Below are 18,821 nucleotides of genomic sequence, written 5' to 3'. Positions count from 1 at the left end.
TGCTTTATAATTTCAGCATCACACTAAAGGTACTAAAAAGTCCACAGCCTCAAATGTAACTTATCCAAGCATGGGGTCTCCATAACACTGAACCACAGAGACCAATGAGAATGGAGAGATTCCAAAGCCAAAAACTTCTTTTCCACTAAACTGTGTGAGTCATAAGGAGGTTTTTAGGATGTATTTCTACAGGTGAGCATATGCTACTATTAGGAAAACATCAAATCATGTACATCCAATGCAATGTCTCTGTCTACCCCCAAAGTCATTAAATCAATAGGCTATATTCTAATAAATACCATTAGGTAACACTATTTCCATACAGTCCTTGTGATACACAGGTCACGCTCTACAGATGATGCAGAAACTCATAGGCTGACCAAAAAGTTCATATCCTTCTTGACTTCTTTACCCAGGTAAAAATTACACAATGCATATGTTATGAAGAAGAAATCACTGGGCAAATGAGAAAACAAATGCAGGAGGTAGTTTTATGATGGAAAAAGTATGGTATGCATTACATTTTTAAAAGTTCTTGTCATTTTCCCACATCACTTACTTCCAAGGATGGTTTGTGGTTTGTTCTTGTTGTATTTCTCTTGGAATTTCTAGTAAAAAAAATTATTAGAGACACATAAAATAAGATCAAAGCACCACTTGGCTACAAGAATGTACACATGGTTACACAGCATAGGTTTCTTATCCACTCCATAGTCATTATCTTATTCATTTCAGGGAAGAATTCAAAGCCGAAAACAGTAAATGCAACAAAAGCAGAGTGTGGTGACCAGGAAATGTGCCAGGAAGAAGGAGGGATGAGCCTCATGAATACTCAGTGCTCAGAAGGCTCTAGACAACCAACGTCTATGGCTCATGCAGCCAGGCCATGGAGAAAGAGGCCCTTCTACCCACACTGCCTTGCTTCTCTTGTGTCTTTCTACCTCATCATACTCCTCTTTCCGGGGATAACCACCCCAAACTCTGGTGTCTCACCTTCTACAACAACCCTTAAGTGTATCAGTTAACCCAGAGCTCTGTGACGACCACCTCACCACCTCCACTCTGCAGGAGGGTCCTGCTCAAACTCACACACACCTCACGCTCAACGGTGGAGTGGCCATAAAGGACTGGATGTGTAACTGTCATCATCTTTATAACCTTGTCCCAAATATGCATCCTAGCTCCATGCCCCCAGCTAGGCTCTCAGCCACAGCAGTGCTTCCAGGAAATGTGCTGGAAATACACATCCCCGGGACCCATTCAGATTTACAGAATCTGAAAACCTGGGAGGGGACCTAGAAGTTGAGGTTTTTACAGTCTTTTGGGTGATTCTGATGATGGCTGCTTGAGAATATGGCTCTAGACTGAAAGCCTAGCCTGCTCACCTCAAATAACACAAGCAGATCTTCCCTCTACTGGTAAACATGGACAGTTAATCAATAGTCACACACTCTAAGTATGTGTTACCACCATATAGTAAGTCCAATAGCCCTAAGAGTTCGGTGTCCAGCAGCAGACAACACAGGTAAGCAAGCTAGGCCACAGGGCACACATATTCTGCAGGGACTGGGAAGTTACCTTGGTACACGGAGGCACAGCATCTTTGCAGCCCTTGTGTGTGTTCGCCTTACAGTCTGAAATAGAAGACACGAACATTTCCATCTGACTTAAATGCATCTGAAGATAAGGTCACATCACACTTTATTAGTTATTATAAAAATGACACAAAGAAGGACACATATTTAGGAAGTGAAATATTTAAATGATGCATAAGCACATGTGGGAACTTTGAATCTCTTGAGGACAATCTGTCATCATCTGTAATGACCTTATAAATTAGAAAGCATACAGCTGTGTACCGAACCCCTCTGGGTCTGCCTGATAGCTCGCTTCCTATTGTATGCACTGTGTCCTCAGGGATTTCTGAGGCTTGACTGATAGCCTTCAACTCTAGCATCAGGCAAACTGTCTAGGGGAATGGGAAGAAATGAGCTGGCAATAATGCTGACCGAGAAAAACAATGCATGTCAGCTTCAACTGGAAGAAATTTCTATAGAGATGGCTTAGAAGTCAAAGGTACATACTGCAGTTGCTAAGGACTGGAATTCAGTTCCCAGAACCTATGGCCAGTGATTCACAACCACCTGGAACTCCAGCCCCACTCTTCTGGCCTCAGCAGGCAGCTGCACTCACAACTACACAGATCCTCACCTCACAACCCCCCCCACACACACACACATAATTTAAAACGAAAATAAATCTTTAAAAGGCAAATCAGATGAAAGTGGTTTGCCACTGGCTCATACAGCCTCCCCCAGAGAAAAACAAGCTTTCTGTCCACAGGGACAGAGACTAGCATGTCTTCATGTACTCTGGTGTCCGTGGGGGCTGTAGTCCGGAGGCTGCCATGCTCCTTTCCGATCCTCCTTGCCACCTTCAAATTGCCCACCCCTACACTACCTCTCTCAGGAGGAGCCCATGGTCTATAACTGAAATGTCTTTGGGAGTTGATCCATAAGAGCCCGTTTCAGCCCGTCACGCCACACTGCAGAAGACCCGGCAGGCCACTGTGAGCCAGGCTGGAGACTGAGCCTCAAACTGTCCCTCAGTGGTCCAAGGGGGCATTTCAGCCGACTAGCTAATGCCAGTGAGCGGAGCAAGGCAACTCGATATACCAGCTCTCCAGACGAAATCCATTTTCTTTCCTCTTATTTCCAACCAAGCAGAAGGAAAGGAAAAGCAGAGGTTCTGAGACGCCAGTGAACAAAGCAGGGGGTGGGGTGGGTGTGGGGTGGGTGTGGGGTGGGTGTGTGGCGGGGGTGGGGGTACAGGAAGAGCCGTCACTGGGCTTTGGACCTGGAGACAGAGATGGAAAATGTAGATTTTTGAGATGTGCTTCTGATAGGGCAGGCAAAGATGCGTCTATGAAATCAAAGCCGAGGGCATGGAGGGAGATCAGGACTGTGGGCGGGTCAACAGCCTATGAGAGGGGGCGGGGCTTTGTGAGGCAGAAACTGCCAGGCAGGTGAACAGCAGGAGCAAATTTCCAACTGGACAGTCACAGGCCCATGTGACCATGATATCACACTATGTGCTATGTGAACTCAAACTTCAAAGATCCCAGGATGTGAAGAAGAAGGTTGTGATTATAAAAGAGACAAAGGCAGATCCCAGAGATGACCCTTGTCTAAGAAAGAAGCCAGAAAAGATGAAACCAGAGCCGTCAGAGCCCGAGGTGCACAGAAGAGAATGTCCTGAAGCTAACCGAGCAAGCTCGAGGGCGAAATGAAAAGTCTATTTCCTAATAAAAATAATAGACACAGTCTGACAATATCCACGATATGAAAAAGTTAAAAGTACTTTGGCGTATAGGTAGAGAGAAGTGGGGCTACTAACAAGGGATTCCGGTCACACAGGCATCGGATTTTCCTGAGGCAGCAGTTAATACTCAACTATGCTGGCCCTTGTAGATGGAAGCTTGAACTTAGGACTAAAGTTTTATTTAGCCACATAAGCAAAGTGCCTAGGTTTCATTAAACTATCCCATCCCATCTGAGCCTGAGAGGAGAATCAGAAGCAAAGACTGAAGAATGGATTGGCGAAAGGTTTTCTCTTTCATTTTTGAAAATTTATTTTTATCTTTAATCATATCTATGTGCCTGTATGTGGGAATGCTGAATTGAGTGAAGATGCTCACGGAGGCCGGGACATCAGATCCCTCTAGAGCTGGTTACAGAAGGTTAAAAGCTGCCCAGTATGGGTTCTGGAAACCAGACTCAGGTCCTTTGCAAGAGCAGCATTCACTCTTAGCAACTGAGGCATCTCTCTCGCCTAAAAGTAAGCAGTGACCCAGGCTAATAAAAGAATGCTGGGCTTGGTGATAAACATTTGTATTCTCAGTACTTGGGAGAAGAAAACAGGAGGATGGGGAGTTCAAAGTATCCTTGGCTACATAGTAAGTTTGAGGACAGCCTAGGCTACAAGACACCATAGCTCAACAAAACAAAAGAAGGAAGGAAGGAAGAACAGAAAGAAGGAAGGACAGGAGGGAGAGAAGGAGGGAGGAGGAGTTTCAAAGCTATTGTAAGTATACACACAGAATTGAACAAAAACATTGAATTGCTCTTGAAGCACTGAAGTCATTCCTGAAATGTTCCGTCTACAGTATGAAAGAGAATGTAATAATTCAACAACTGGGCATACTAACAGAGGGGGGAAAGGCTCACATAAGGAAGATAAAACTGTATTAAGTTATGAGCCTTACGTAGCCATAACATTATCATTAGTAGATATTAAGAGTCCTTATTTTGCCAAATTGCAGGAGACAATAAAAGCAAGCAACACATGGTCTAAAGCCCCAAGCCAGACAGCAAGAAAAACAGCCAGGAATTGTCAAAGATAGTTGGCAGCAGTAAAATTAAATGTAAATAAGAAAACCCCTTTGTTATAAAAACACAATTTTCAGTTGCATTACAGATTCTCTCTAGCTAAATTAAAGACATACATGCCAAAATAAAAACCACAGAAACAGTTAAGGGACACACAAAGAAAGGAAAAGCAAGAGGAACATTAATTTGAGACATTCAGAACTCAGTACAAAAGGCAAGAAAGAACATCAAAGTGCAACAATATTAATTAAAGTTCATCTGCAATGAATTCATGCATGAGGGTCTGTGCACCAGATAATGTCGTATCAAAACACAAGCAACTGAGCTCAGGCATACATGAGAATGTTACAGAATTGTGATGTTTATGAACTGTTAGCATCTCGGAATCTCACAGAAAAAAATGACACTGAGATTTTGAGTAGCTGTCTGTAAGATTGAAGCTATTAACCAAACACATAGAAGATGATTATCCACCCAACACAGAAGAGACTGTCAAAGTCTGCCTACTACTCAATGTCAAAAATGTAAGGTTAATCCAAGTTTAAGTGACCAACACTCCCCCTTCCAATGAAAACCTTGGAAGTCCCCAAACTAATCTTAAAACCACTGTGGTATACAGGGAAACAGCGAGTGTACACTTCAGCTTGCATAGAGACTGCAGAATTTAATCTCAGGGAGTAATCAGCAATGTAGACAGAGGTATGTGAAAACACAGGTTCATCTATGTTATGAAAATACAGGAAACCTATGTATATGATGAGAAATGACTGAAGACTCGTGATAGAATCATCAAGCGAGATCCCAGCATTAAAAACTGATGCAACCTCCTTAGGGTTAGAAGCGACTAAGTAATGAATGTGGAGAGAGGGAGAATTAGACCTCCCTGGGGAAGAGCCCTCTAAGGAGCTATTCAATGCCAAGTGCTCAGTGCTCAAAACAAGAGCAACACCAAATGGACTCGGGTTGTAGTCGTATATTTGTATGTGTGCATACATGTAAAAATAGTAACTAAAGAAAACAATAGAGATAATACGTGAGAGTGGAGGAGGGTAGGGGTGGAGGGAGGGTAACAGTGATTGGGGGTAGCAGGGTATGACAGTAGGTACCTGAAAAAGATGCAAGTATATTATATACAGGTATAAAATGCCATTATAAAACTCATTAGCTTATACAATTTAAATGCTCACAAAATGATGATATATTGATAGCAAAGCTTTTGCATATGGAAAATTTTTAGACAATTTAAGTTTCTATTGAAGCCATATATCTTCTGTAAGCCTTTATATACTTATTTTTTTAAAGCAATGACGGATTTGATAACTAAGCATGTCTGAGGTACTTTCAGCAACTTCTGGCTTCCACCACGATGTCATCAACATGCACTTAATGAACTCAACAGGAGTGGGTCTTGCTTATGCATCTGTTTTCCTTAGCAGCCATTAACTAAGCCTAAGTGTTAAGGGTCAGCTTTGTGACGGCACCTTGGGGGTTATGAAAATTACTATGCCCTGCCTCCCTTTCCCCTTCCAGCATTTATGGTGACAGAGACAGCCAAGGAAAATGACATGGAGACTATGCCACAGCATAGATGGTGGCAAATTATAGGGCCCAGGATTTAATGATGAGGGAAATGACAAGCTAGACACAAGGTGGTCATGTCTGAGGAGTGTTACCCAACAATCTACAGGGGTCAGAAGGAAGATCCTCAAAGACAAAAGGTGCTAAGACAAGATGCTGGCTTGTTGGAGAAACAGTAAAGATGGCAGTGTGGCCAGAACAAAGGGAGAAAGGGGAGAGAAAAAAAAGGCCAGGTCTTAAAGAGCTTTGCCGCCATTGTAAGACATTAGGGATCTCCTCTTCCTGGCAGATATCTTGAGAATAGCCTTATCTTGTGTCCTGGTTACTTCTTTGTCAATTTGACTCAAGTTAAAGTCATCTGGGAAGAGGGAACCTCAATTGAGAAATCGTCTCCATCAGATTGCCTTATAGGCATTTTTAAAATTAATGTGATAGCGTCTAGCCCACTTGTGGGTATTGCTACCCCTAGAAAGATGGCCCTAAGTCATAGAAGAAGCAAGCAGAGTGAGCCACAGAGAACAAGCCAGTACGCAGTATCTTTCCATGGTCCCTGCTTCAGTTCCTGCCCTGTTTGAGCTCCTGTCCTGGCTTTCCTTGATGATCCACTGTGATCAGGATGCATGAGGTAGGTAACCCTTTCCTGTTCTAGCTGCTTTTGGTCATGGTGTATTGAGGGCCAGGCTGGTCCAGGACCTTCCCTGCAGCCCTGGTGCATAGAAAAAGAACTCAGTTCCTTGCCTAAACCCAGATATGCTTGGCAAGGCCAGTAATGGCTTGGGTCAAGGCCTTGGAGGAGCTACAGTTTTCAGGATCCTGAGAACTCGACTCCCCTGCCTCCTTGAAGGGCTGTGGTTAATTCCCAAGGCTTTGTGCACTCGTCTCTGACACACCTGAGATATCCTTTGTTCCCTTTGTGCAACATCACTTGATCAGCTTCCTGCTGATTTCTTTCCATTGTATCATAGTTTTTGCTGACTCTGTCCCATTTTTTCCTGCAAACTATATATGTAAGATGTCATATTTCTTAATAAACGTGTTCGGCATATCATAGCTTATATAAGACCTCTTGACTCCAAACTTCTCCTATCTTCTTTGTTTTCTGATCCCCTGCTTCTTCCTGTCGATGACCCACTGGTCCAGATCAATGGTGTTTATCACAGCAATAGAAAACAAACCAACAGAGGTGGCAAAAGTATAAGGGACCTAAAGGAATGGTGGCTTCAGAGCAGTGAGAACAGCGATAGGTTGACAAGTGGATGGGCTTGAAATACACACTGTAAACAGAGCCAGCGGAGTTGCTAAAGGACTGGCTGTCAAACATAAGAAATGGGAGTCATGGACAAATCCTCTAAAATCTTGTCATGAGCATCTGTCTGGAGTGATGGGAGGATTGGCTTGCTGGTAAGCACTGAGCTGGGAGCAAGGGCTCAGTTTTAGGCATGCAACATTCAAAAGCAGTGAGACATCCAGCAGACAGCAAGGCTGATACGTCTGGATTTAAGAAAGTCATCAACCACAGATGAAAAATACCAAATAACCAGTATTGACCACAGCAAGGCAAACAGCTCAGTGATACACGAGGCCCTCTGGTGCGGGAGAATCGTCTGTATTCTGTCAATCAGGATTTAAATAAACACTGATTGGCTGATAGCCAGGCAGGAAGTATAGGTGGGAAAACCAGACAGGAAGTAGAGGTGGGGCAATGAGAACAAGAGGATGCTGGGAAGAAAGAAGCTCTTCCCTGACTCCTGCCCAGATCACCAAAGAAGCAGGATGTGACCTACCCCACTGAAAAAGGTACTGAGCCATGTGGCTAACATAGATAATAATGGGTTAATATAAGTTACAAGAGTTAATAAGAAGCCTGAGCTAATGGGCCAATCAGTTTATAACCTAATGTAGACTCCGTGTGATTTTCTTTGGAGCTTACTGGCTGTGGGAACTGGGCAGGACAGAAACCCCTGACAAGCAGGCCCTCATGTTACAGCCCTCGAGAGAGAAGGTTGTGTAAAGGTGCTGAGCAGAGGCTTTACCCTTGGGGAGCTTGCAGGATGGAGAGAAAACTCATCACACGCTGGACTTGAGGACTTACTGGCACACTGGAGTGACTCTTTCCCCAGGAGTGTTTTCTCACAGCCCGAGCACTGCAGAACCCCGGAGAAGGTTCCCGGGACAAACTGGTGCCGATTCGGTTTTTCTTTGTCTTTGGCTTCCTTGTTTTTCATCTTCAGAAGCAGCAGAAAGTGGGAGGGAACAGACAAAGGAGACAGCTGTCAGTGGGCATGCTTACGGAACTCAGGCATCAACACAGACTGACCCCTGCAGGAGCTGCCGTAATATTCCCAACGACCTGCCAGGGATCTGTAAGAAAGGTGCACACTCAGGCAAAGGCAGGTGGCCTAAAGGGGACACGTGTGGAAACTGTCCTGACTGCTGAGGACTGAAGCTGCCTACACTCTACAGCCGGTAGGCGCACACCCTGGATTACCTTAGATTTGTTCCGAGGGCTGGTCATCCTGTTCATGAGGAAGCTGAACGTCCGGCTCACTTTGTACTTTTCTGATTCAGATTTTGCAGGAATGATGTATTCGTCCCATTCTTCTTCCTGAATTCTACAAAGAAAGGACTCTGTGACCAGGTGTGAGAGGCCTAAAGGGGGCCAAAGGGCATCATGACATGTGGTTGTACGTACGTCTGTATGGACATGGGTAAACTTTTTTTGGATTTAAATGGTTGTGAAGAGAAAAAAATAGCAACTTCATAATTAAAAGTCTATCTTATAAAGGGATGAACAGGTGACTAGATTTGATAAAGCAACTGTCTAGCAATGCTAACAACGGCAGAATCCAACAAAAGAAGTAGTTGCCATACACTTGCTTCAACTTTCTTATATTCCTGAAATTATACTGAAATATTTAGGAAATATACTTGGATAATCTTACCCTGAAAAAACTCATCCACCTGCGTAATATGACAACAGAAATTTCCTGAGACAGAGAAGCCAAATAACTGGCAGTATGGAAGTAGATTTTATTATCTTGGGAACACAGGGGTGGTTTTTAGTAGACAGGCATTTCCCTGGTGGGCACCAATCGAGAAACAAATTCTGTATCTGTAGGTTTAGCCTCTTCCCTTCAGCCAGGTTTGCACCTTGAGGCTAAGCTGTAGAGGAGCCCAGGCTACACAGAATGCAGACCAGAAGCAATTTCACCATGGTCATTTTCCGTTCCCCTAGTCCATACAGCCATTCCTAGAAGAGTCAGACTGAACTATCCCAAATAAAAGAAAATTAATTCCTGGCTCTTCAAATCTATTTCTGTTCTCCATATCCCAGAAGGCTTTGTCAAAAAACTATTAGTCTTTATTAAAAATCTGTAAGTTGACTTCCCCATACCATGTTCTTCAGAATGCTGTAAAACTTTGGCATTCTACCCTTCGGTTCAGAGTAGCGGAGACTTAAATCTAAGTGTTAACAAACAAAGATGGACTATTCAGGCATTAGAACCATCACCCAGTCTGGTAGAAGAGTGGATAAAGCACACATGAGCCACTGTTGGGTCATGAGAATGGGGGAGGGGTGCTGCCTCTCTGCGCATGCAGGAGATTGGGTCATTCTGTGTTTTAACCAAAATTGACTACGCTGTATTCTGCTGCTTTGGACAAGAACTAACTTGGTTTAAAACACTTCTAAACTAACAAAACTCAGAAGTTCTTTTCAATATCCCCAAACAAAAATGTTCTATTTCTGATATCAGGTCGATGACCAATGGGATTTCTCCCTATAAAGTCTTATAAGCCCTATTCTTCAGAAACCTCTGTGACACCTTTTTCAACAGGCAAACACATATTTCAAGTGTATCAAGAAAATGAATCTTCAAATCTTAACCTTACTCAATTTTATCGATAACCTATTATTTTCAGTGAACTGGATTCAAGGTATTAAAGTAAGTTCCCACTATGAAAATTGAGAATCAATGTAGTAGGACTTCCTTTAAGACTTAGATGCTTTAAGGCTAATTAATTTAATTAGATGTAATTAATTTAAAATGGATAGTCATAGGTACAATGATGATCTGTACTATATAATCATCAGCGAAGTGAGAAAATGGCCTCTCTGTAGCAATAAGCCTACAAGCTCTGGGGTAAGTCCTCCTTTACCTTAGATATGTCCTTTTCTTCAGAAACTGACTGATCTAAGTAAGAGAATTCCAGAGAAGGAAGTTCCTTGAGTAGTTACCTACACCATGACTAAGACAAAGCACCAGGTATGGTTGGGGAGCTTCTTAGCAGATCTAACAAGACACCAGGAATGGAGTCAGGGAGAAGACAGATCTATGCTGCTGTGCCCGACTGTGCCCTCTAAGTGTATGAGTGGGAGGGGTAAGACTGAGAGGGAAAACAGAGCGACAAGGGGTAAGGAAGGCACTTCCCCCCCACGTGCCATGCAGGGGACGCTACTGTATGAGCTGTGACCTGACAGCTTTTCTCATCTTTCAACCTCCAAACAGAAAATATTTTACTTTAAAAAAAGGTCTTAATAATCAACCTACTATTACTATAACTGTTGGAAAGACAGGATCCTGAAGACAGAGAATTGACAGCCTAGATGATTGTCAAATTACAGTGTTTGGAACAGACTCCTTACATATAAACTGCTTAGAACAGCAGGAGGCACACACGATCACCCAGGAATTGTCAGTTACTACTGCCTCAGCTGCCAACACTGTCAACACCATCCTCGTCATCACCCCCTCCTTCAATGGCATTCTTAGTTTTCCTGTGTTTGTGTATCTGGAACTTTCTATTCTTGTCTAAAACAATATAAATGAACCAAAGCTACCTTTTCTTGCCGCTTCTTTCATCAGGAGACTTAAAGCAAAACACTCATCTTCACCTAGATGTAAAAAAATTCCAGAGTGCTAGGACTCACGCCACCAAAGTGAAAACTACTTCACTGTTTCCCAGAGAGTCCTTAAAGCCAACCTTGACTGCCATTTCTGTCACTTGTTCTGCAACAAGTCCAGGGCTAATAACACCAGCTAGGTGTTCAAGGCCAACAGAATTCAGCCCTCCCTCCCACTTGCAGCCTGGTCTCTTCCCAGGCTGGGCTATGGCACCAGCTTTACATAGGATAGATAGCAACCTGGGCTTCAAGCCTCAGATCTAAATATTAAGCAGAAGCCTGGTGGTGCTGAAGGTCGCACTTGCATCAGGCCTAACACTGCTAGGCAGAGAACCACAGAGGGCAGGGCAGGCATGTTTCTGGGCTTTCCACAACCACCTGAGCAACTGGAGCTACAGAGAGTCTTCTAGAGGTAGAAAAAAGGCAGAGAAATCCTGCAACAAGTGAAGCTTGCAGTCCTCACAGCCCCTTGAGATGTTCAGACCTGAAAAGATCCTAAAACAGAACTCCCTGTCCCCAGCCCTGCAGCCTGTACGCCTGAGCCCTGCAGCCTGTACGCCTGAGGATGGAAAACAGACGTCACACCTGGCTGGCTATACTGACTCCAGAGAGGGAACAACGGGTCTTAGGTAGCTTATTACACAGAAACCTCTGACCAACTATAGGACACGGAGGAAAAGTGATGTACAGACATTTGCAAAGACAGATCAGTGGACCCTGAAGAAAGGGGAACCCTCAACGTACCTTTTTTCTCCTGGTGGCTCCGTAAAACTATACGATCTCTGTTCTGTAAGGCACACACACAAATAAATTAATCAATTAATTAATAAGGAAGCTAAGACAAACAGCAGTCACTTGTCAGTCTGAGCTGCACATGTTCACCAAACTCATCATTTTATGTGTTATCAGTTAGAAGACCTGCGAGAACTGACCTTCTGCATGTGAGGTTTTAATGCTTTCCCTGGTTTGGAGGAGAAGAGGTCAATTCGGTAACTTCAGGGAGTGTGTTAGCCCCAGCAAAGGGAAGCCCATGGTTTGCAAACAGTACAGAAAACTGGCTAATTTAGGGTGCTTCGCACTTGGACACCACCTTTATTAGTAACACCAACCCCCAACACAGGGGATCGATAAACCTGCTGGTTTTCAACGAAGCTCCTGTGGACGCCTTGAAGGCCAGCACAGGGAAGGGTCTTTCTTAACACAACTCCAAGGTCACATCCTCAAGCAGCCCAATCAGAGATACACTCTGTGGCTGGTGGGGAAGAAGAACCACCCACCCCATTGTCCTGCTGGGGCAGAAGGGCAGGTTTCTCTAAACATGGTACCATCCTATTTATAGACTCAGAATATTCACTATGGGGATGAAGGGGGATGCCGAGTTAGACCTGGAGAGAGGGTGGGAGGGAGCGGGCACCGAGGAGGACACCACCCACAGAGAAGGGCAATCCTTCACCAATACCATGCAGAGTGGGGGACGAGGTGGGAATAGGAACACAGGAGGGTGAGCCAGTTACGCATACCGTGTAAATAAATACCCCCTGAGTTCTTGTACTAATAGAAAAATGTACTTTGAGAAAAATTAAAGGCTTTTTATGGTCATTGCAAAATGTTTTTCAAATTAAGTCATTGTTCTTATAAATAAATAGGGTGGCGTTCCAAGAAAGTAAGAGAGCCAAGCCTATCAACTTACACAGCCCATTATAAAGAAACTGGGCACAATCTAATTGGATTCCATCCATCGGTTTATAGCAACTTTTAAAGTATGACGTCACTCTACAAATTCTTTCCTTTTCCTTCTTTTCTTTCTTTTTCTTTTTTCCTTTTTCTTTTTTCCTTTTTCTTTTCTTTTCTTTTCTTTCTTTCTTTCTTTCTTTCTTTCTTTCTTTCTTTCTTTCTTTCTTTTTTTTGAGGCAGGGTTTCTCTGTAGCTTTGGAGCCTGTCCTGAAACTTACTCTGTAGACCAGGCTGGCCTCAAACTCACAGAGATCTGCCTGTCTCTGCCTCTAGAATGCTCAGATCTCTGTATGTGGACTTCACAGTGAGGTTGCAGTTATCATTATGATATTGACAACATTCCTTTTATAGAAATCCACCAAGTACCAAAGGAAACTGTAAAGCTGGGTTTTATTTTAGGTATATAAAAATTAAATAATGAAGTTATTGCCATTAAACACTCGACTCAAAAAAAAAAGGCATGAGAAAGAAAAAGAAGTAACTTCAGAACTGATAAAAAAAAAATATGCCAAACAAGAACTAGAAAAGAAGGGCTGGGGAGGTGGCTTTGTAGTTAAGGCTCTCGCTGCTCCAGCAGAGAATGTGAATCTACTTCCCAGCATTCACTGGGTAGCTCACTACTGTCCCGGGTACCTGTGCACACGGGCACACACACACGCACTCAGGCACATACCTACACATACAACATAAATTAAATATAAATAAAAGATTTTTAAAAAGGATTAAGAGGGAGAGATGGCTCAGTAGTTAAGAGCACTGGCTACTCTTTCAGAGGGCCTGGGTTCAATTCCCAATACCCAGAGGGTGGCTCACAAGCATCTCTAATTCCAGTTGGAGGGGATCTGATACCTTGCTGGCCTCCCTGGGCCCCAGACATGAACATGGTGCATATACTTGCATGCAACCAAAACCCCTACATGCACAAATAAATAAATTAAAAAGGTTTTAAAAGAATGAAAAATAGCACAAATGCATCCTAAGTTTGGGTATCTGTATTATGTCTCGTACCAGGAAGCATCCCTCTGGGGCAAATGGAGACTTGCTCTCTGTTCAAATCGAGAAAAATTTAGTACTATGAAAAATTCATCAAGGGAGAAGTAACAGCAAAGCTAATACCAATTTACTTTTGATTCATTCTAGCAGACTAAACAATAAACATTTGAATATTTCCTTGAACTATTACACCTGTGTTTTGGTTACATGAACACAGTCAAAATTATTTCTTCTCCATTAGACAGTAAATTATCCTTTGTGTCCTATGGGTGTGACTGACCCATGAACGGTATCTATGGCGATGCTGGCAACTGTTCAGTTTCTGTCCACTGGAATCCTCAATTCTCTCTCTCTCTCTCTCTCTCTCTCTCTCTCTCTCTCTCTCTCTCTCTCTCTGTATGTGTGTGTGTGTGTTGTGTTGCATCAAGCTAAATCACCTGGTTCAAACTTTTACCTTCTGAATGCTTTAAAACTTCATTCAACTAGCCCTGTTTTTAAACACACTGCTTCGAGATTATATTTATAATCTAACAGGGCAAAAAGGGAATTGATGTCATCTCTTTATTCCTTCTAATTCAAATGCAGAGATTTAAGCTTTTATTTAAAATGTATAGCTCAAGGTACTTTTTCCTTAGCTGTCGATTTCCTTTCCGTCATCAGGTCACTGATCTCAAATCTTCCAGGTGGGAGGAACCGCAGTTTTAACGGTGAGGCACCCATACAGCACAAGGAATGGATGATTCAAGTATGCTTTCCAAATAGCAATAGTGTGAAACTAAGTCAAAAACCGCAAAATGGTACTAAAACCAGAACAAAGTAAGAAAAAGAAAGGGAAATAGGAGAAACCTTACACGTTGCGTGCTGAGGGAGCGGAGAGTCCTGGACCGGCAGCTTGATTTTGGATGACTCAAGGAAAAAATCGGGCATGGTCTGATGTATTAAAGTTTATTTTTAATTAACCTATTAGGCATGTCACACAGACACGAACACTCTTTAAATATGACTATTACACATAATCTGTCCACGGGAAGTGTGAAGTAATTGCATATCAAAGCAAAGATTAAATTGAGGGCAGTGGAGGAGAGCAGTTCCCAGGAGAGCTCTACACTGCCCCTGAGTTTCCTATTTGGGGGGCAGAATTCACTTTTGAAAATTCAGCATAGTCTTCTAAAGGGCCTCGCTTCTTGCAGCTATGCTATATTTTAATAAAAGTTTATCGTATAAAAGTTGTTTCTGCTTCCTTACATGGCTGCTCTTTCTTCAAATGCTGAGATGTAACTATTGGTACTGTGAGTACACTATTATTTTGGTTCTCCCAAGCCCTGGGCTAAACCAGGAAGGGGATACCTCCAATCTGCCCTGCTGGGCTGCCTCTGAGTTGCTGCTTCTTAGCACCATCCATACAGGACAAAAGTAATTCTCAGACTCCACTTAAGTAAAATCCTCTAAGGCCCTCACAGAATATCCCTGAAGTCCATTCTTGTTCATACCATCCCGGAGAGCAACGTTTTACTAAACTAAAACAACAGAGAAGTGGGCACATATAATTTTATCGAAATAAAATCTGTAAGAGCTGACGTCCAACAAGGAAAGAACTCTACTTGGTTTAGAGAAATCGGTTGTGGAGGCAGAGCTGGAGCTGGCCTGCAGTCCCTGTATGTTTTATGCACGTAGACTAGCAGGACGCCTGCTCTGGAAGGGAATGAGTGTGGAGTCAGATGCAGACAGCACTTACCTTCGGTGGAACTGCACACTGTGAAATCACGCACTAGCCGGGACTTCCCAACAGAGACTTTCGGTGATGAGCAGGAGTATGAACGTGAGCGAATTCCAGAAAACAGGGACTCCTAAGAGAGAGTGCAGCGTTATGTAATCACCATCACCAAAGTTCCAACCCGTGCACTTCATCCAGGCAGCTATTCCTTTGTCCTGGGAATTGAACCCAGGGCCTCGTGCATGCTGGGAAGGTACTCTATCACTGAGCTACATTCTCAGTCCATGTTCTACAGCGCCTTGTGAGACATGGTCTTACTAAGTTGCCCAGGCCAGCTACTGATCTTGGGTTAGTCTTGGTCTCCCGTGTAGCTGGGATAAGAGATCTGCACCCGCCATCTCTTTTCTCACATGACCTTCTTAATAATTTGTTCTGTTTGCCTCTCAAAGCTTTTCCAGTGTTCTCCTTTTCATCTAAGCCCTGATAAACTTAAGTTTTGTGGAAGAGTTCTCATCCATGTCAAAGAATACCTTTGGACCATTTCAACAACTTGGTTAAAAATGAGAAAATTAAATCACACGACTTTTTCACTGAATGTTCAGTCATGGTATTAATTTGTTTTTACAGAGGTTATTATTTTTTTGTTAGTTTATACTTCAGCATTTAAACAAAATTATATACTAACCGAGATCTCTTTCCTTAAGCAATTTTAGAAGGTAGAGAAATACCTATGTCTAATTATAAGAGGTTTTAAACTTTCAAATGGCTGTTTAAATTTACAGGGTAGCGGTAGCCTCTAGGGAAAGTCCATGTGAATCCTGTTCCTCTGGGCCCATTGTTTAATAAACATTCTATCTGTATGTCCCAGAGTGAAGCTATCAATGAGTTTAATATCATTGCTTTTAATGACCCATCATTTTGTTCCTGTTTCCCAATTTCTATTATTATATTTGCTACATATATAAAAATAAAAGCTGTCAAGATAATTAAAACACGGTTTTCTTACATGTTCTAGAAATTTTAGATGAATATGCAATAGAAATTCACTAAAGTCATTTATGGTATCTAACTCCTATTCCACAGACGCCTTAGCATTGATCCAGCCCGTGTATTTTTGAGGTGTCATCTACGGTGAGAGTCAAGAGAAAGTGATGAGGAATTCTTTGTTAAAATTAAGCCATCACAAACTGCCCTGCATGAGAGTTGGTCTTGCCTCGTCTTCCTAAATAAAAACACCTGGTTCCTTGGCAGCCATTGGTTAAAGAGCTCAGGGCAGAGCTGATCACAAAAGCCTCCCCTGGCTTCAAGGGGCCTTGGCTTAGGTGCCTTATCTAGAAGCACCCACTGGGCCCAGAGGTGGAGTCCCCGGGTGTTGAGCTATACTCTAACCAAGCGGGAACTGGCCACAAGAACCCACCAGAAACCACCCTCTCTCTTAAACCGTGCACGGTAACCGCTGTTCATGACGATGGAACTTTGGAAACTGTCCAAAATCTTTTGGCGACGCTATTCTGAGTAATTACAGAGGCAAGAGAAGCTGCGCTTCACAGCAAAAATCTTCTTTCAGATCAACGTGAAACTGTTTCCAAAGAGCTGTATTGCATTCCAAGGAATGGTAAGGTTTTCACATTTCATTCAAAACTAGCTAGTATTAGCATTCACAACCATATCCATCTTTTTCTTGAATAGTATTCATCCACACTTCTATTCTTATTATCCAGAATTATCATATGATATTCAGGTTCAAAAGATAAGCATAGATTTCCAGGTGACACAAGAAAATGGATTCAGTATGGAGGTTAGAAGACCTTAATTTGAGTAATGGCATGTGACCAACCTGGGACCACCTAGTCAGAACTCTAATGCTTTCAAAACATAAAAGTGCTACTTACGTCTTAAATGGGCTAAGAAAAACCTTTGTATTTTTCACATATATAAAACCATTTGGTACATTACAGGATACACTGCAAAGGTAAGGTCTTATCTTACTAACCCCACGTTCTGGGTTGAACCTTGGCATTTCACACATTGTTTTACAGTAGTCAATAAATATAATTTAAGAGGAAAATGACTGGACTATAGCAGAATTCAAATAGAAAAAATAAGTATGTTCAAACAGAAGAGTTTGCCTTGAGAAACTAAATTAAAGTATTTCTTTGTTTTTAATAAATTTATTTATTTTACATCCCGGCCAGTTTCCCCTCCTTCTTCCCCTCCCAGCCCCTCTCTCCCACCTACCCGCTCTGTTCCCACCCCTAGTCCACTCCTTCTCTGTTTCTGTTTAGGAAAGAGCAGGTCTCCCAGGAATATCAACAAAACATGGCATATTAAGTTGCAGTAAGACTAAGCATATCCCCATGTATTAAGGCTGGGCAAGGCAAGCCAGTATGAGGAGTAGTAGGTTCCAAGAAGCCTGTCAAAGAGATGAAGACAGCCCCTGCTCCCTCTGTGAGGAGTCCCACAAGAAGACCGCGCTACACAAATCTAACATACTTACATGCAGAGTGCCTGGGTCAGCCCCATGCAGGCTCCCTGATTGTCGTTCAGTTTCTGTGAGTCTATGAAACTCATGAAATTATCAAGAAAAGTAAAACCTCAAAATGACATTGGAGATTGGCTTGTGAAGCCAGGAACACCCAGTAAACATCACCTCAGACTTACTGACATCATACATCATCTACCTTCTCGCCTGGACCAGGCTAAAGATTATACACATAAGCAAGCTTGACCCCTTGAACCCAGTATCACCACTCTGTGGCAGGAAGGAGAGCAGGAATATTAACTGAAATAGTAACATTTCCCAAGTATGTAAAAATGAGATGTACTGCTTGTGAGTCAATAACATCAACCAGTTGCTAGAAACGTAAAAATTAAAATGGAGTCATGGAGATTAAAAACCAGAGGTCACCGAAGTCCCTCCCAACACATACACAAGCGTCTCTCCTGTGGAAGAAGTCAGAACCTGTCCTGTAGGTGGAGGTGGGGGCATTGAGAACATGTTCTGTGCATTTATAGTAAGTCGAGCTAAGACCGAGGAGAATACCTTTGAATGCAGAGTACTGGATAGGGAAAGCGATTCGGTCCTGGAGATATTACAATCTGCTTCAGCGCTGGTCTCAAAAGAATCCAGTTCATCTCCACTAGGAAGCCCCATTCTTGAGGAACTCTGAGAGCCCACAGCATAGCAGATGGGGGGCTGGGAAAGCCCTTCCCCCTCACTGTCGGCATTCAGGGCATCCAGGCTGGAACTAGAGCATGAAACAGATCATTCGGTGAGCAGTCAGACAGATGCTGGGTTTTGGTTTTCTGTGTTCAGATTCCTATCATTGGTGTGAGATGCAATGAGCGCCATGTAATTTCTCACTGATAGCTTTTTATAACTTTTCCAATAAACATTTTTATTGTCTTTTTCCCCTTTGTGCACAAGTGGGGGGTGTGCCACCTGCACAGACGTGGAAGTCAGAGAACAATCCGCAGGAGTTAGTCTCTCCTACCACCATATGGAACCTGG

The 18,821-nt window shown here is 42.9% G+C and overlaps 1 protein-coding gene across 3 annotated transcripts in view; it reads right to left on the bottom strand.

Moving 5' to 3' along the window:
- Arhgef28 (Rho guanine nucleotide exchange factor 28) overlaps positions 1 to 18,821 on the bottom strand; it is a 293,656-nt gene that overhangs the window by 70,526 nt on the left and 204,309 nt on the right. For all 3 annotated transcript variants that reach the window (XM_057789428.1, XM_057789426.1, XM_057789427.1), the window contains exons 12-18: positions 18,354 to 18,558; positions 15,332 to 15,443; positions 11,614 to 11,656; positions 8,455 to 8,578; positions 8,059 to 8,191; positions 1,579 to 1,634; positions 560 to 608 (exon numbers count right to left, since the gene is read on the bottom strand). In XM_057789428.1, coding sequence (XP_057645411.1) covers positions 560 to 608; positions 1,579 to 1,634; positions 8,059 to 8,191; positions 8,455 to 8,578; positions 11,614 to 11,656; positions 15,332 to 15,443; positions 18,354 to 18,558 — 722 coding nt within the window. The remainder of the gene's footprint in view (positions 1 to 559; positions 609 to 1,578; positions 1,635 to 8,058; positions 8,192 to 8,454; positions 8,579 to 11,613; positions 11,657 to 15,331; positions 15,444 to 18,353; positions 18,559 to 18,821) is intronic.

Source organism: Chionomys nivalis, chromosome 15 (assembly GCF_950005125.1).
Source record: "Chionomys nivalis chromosome 15, mChiNiv1.1, whole genome shotgun sequence".
Lineage (NCBI taxonomy): Eukaryota > Metazoa > Chordata > Mammalia > Rodentia > Cricetidae > Chionomys > Chionomys nivalis.
The sequence above is the reverse complement of the archived record's forward strand: the minus strand, read 5'-3'. Positions and strand labels throughout refer to the sequence as shown.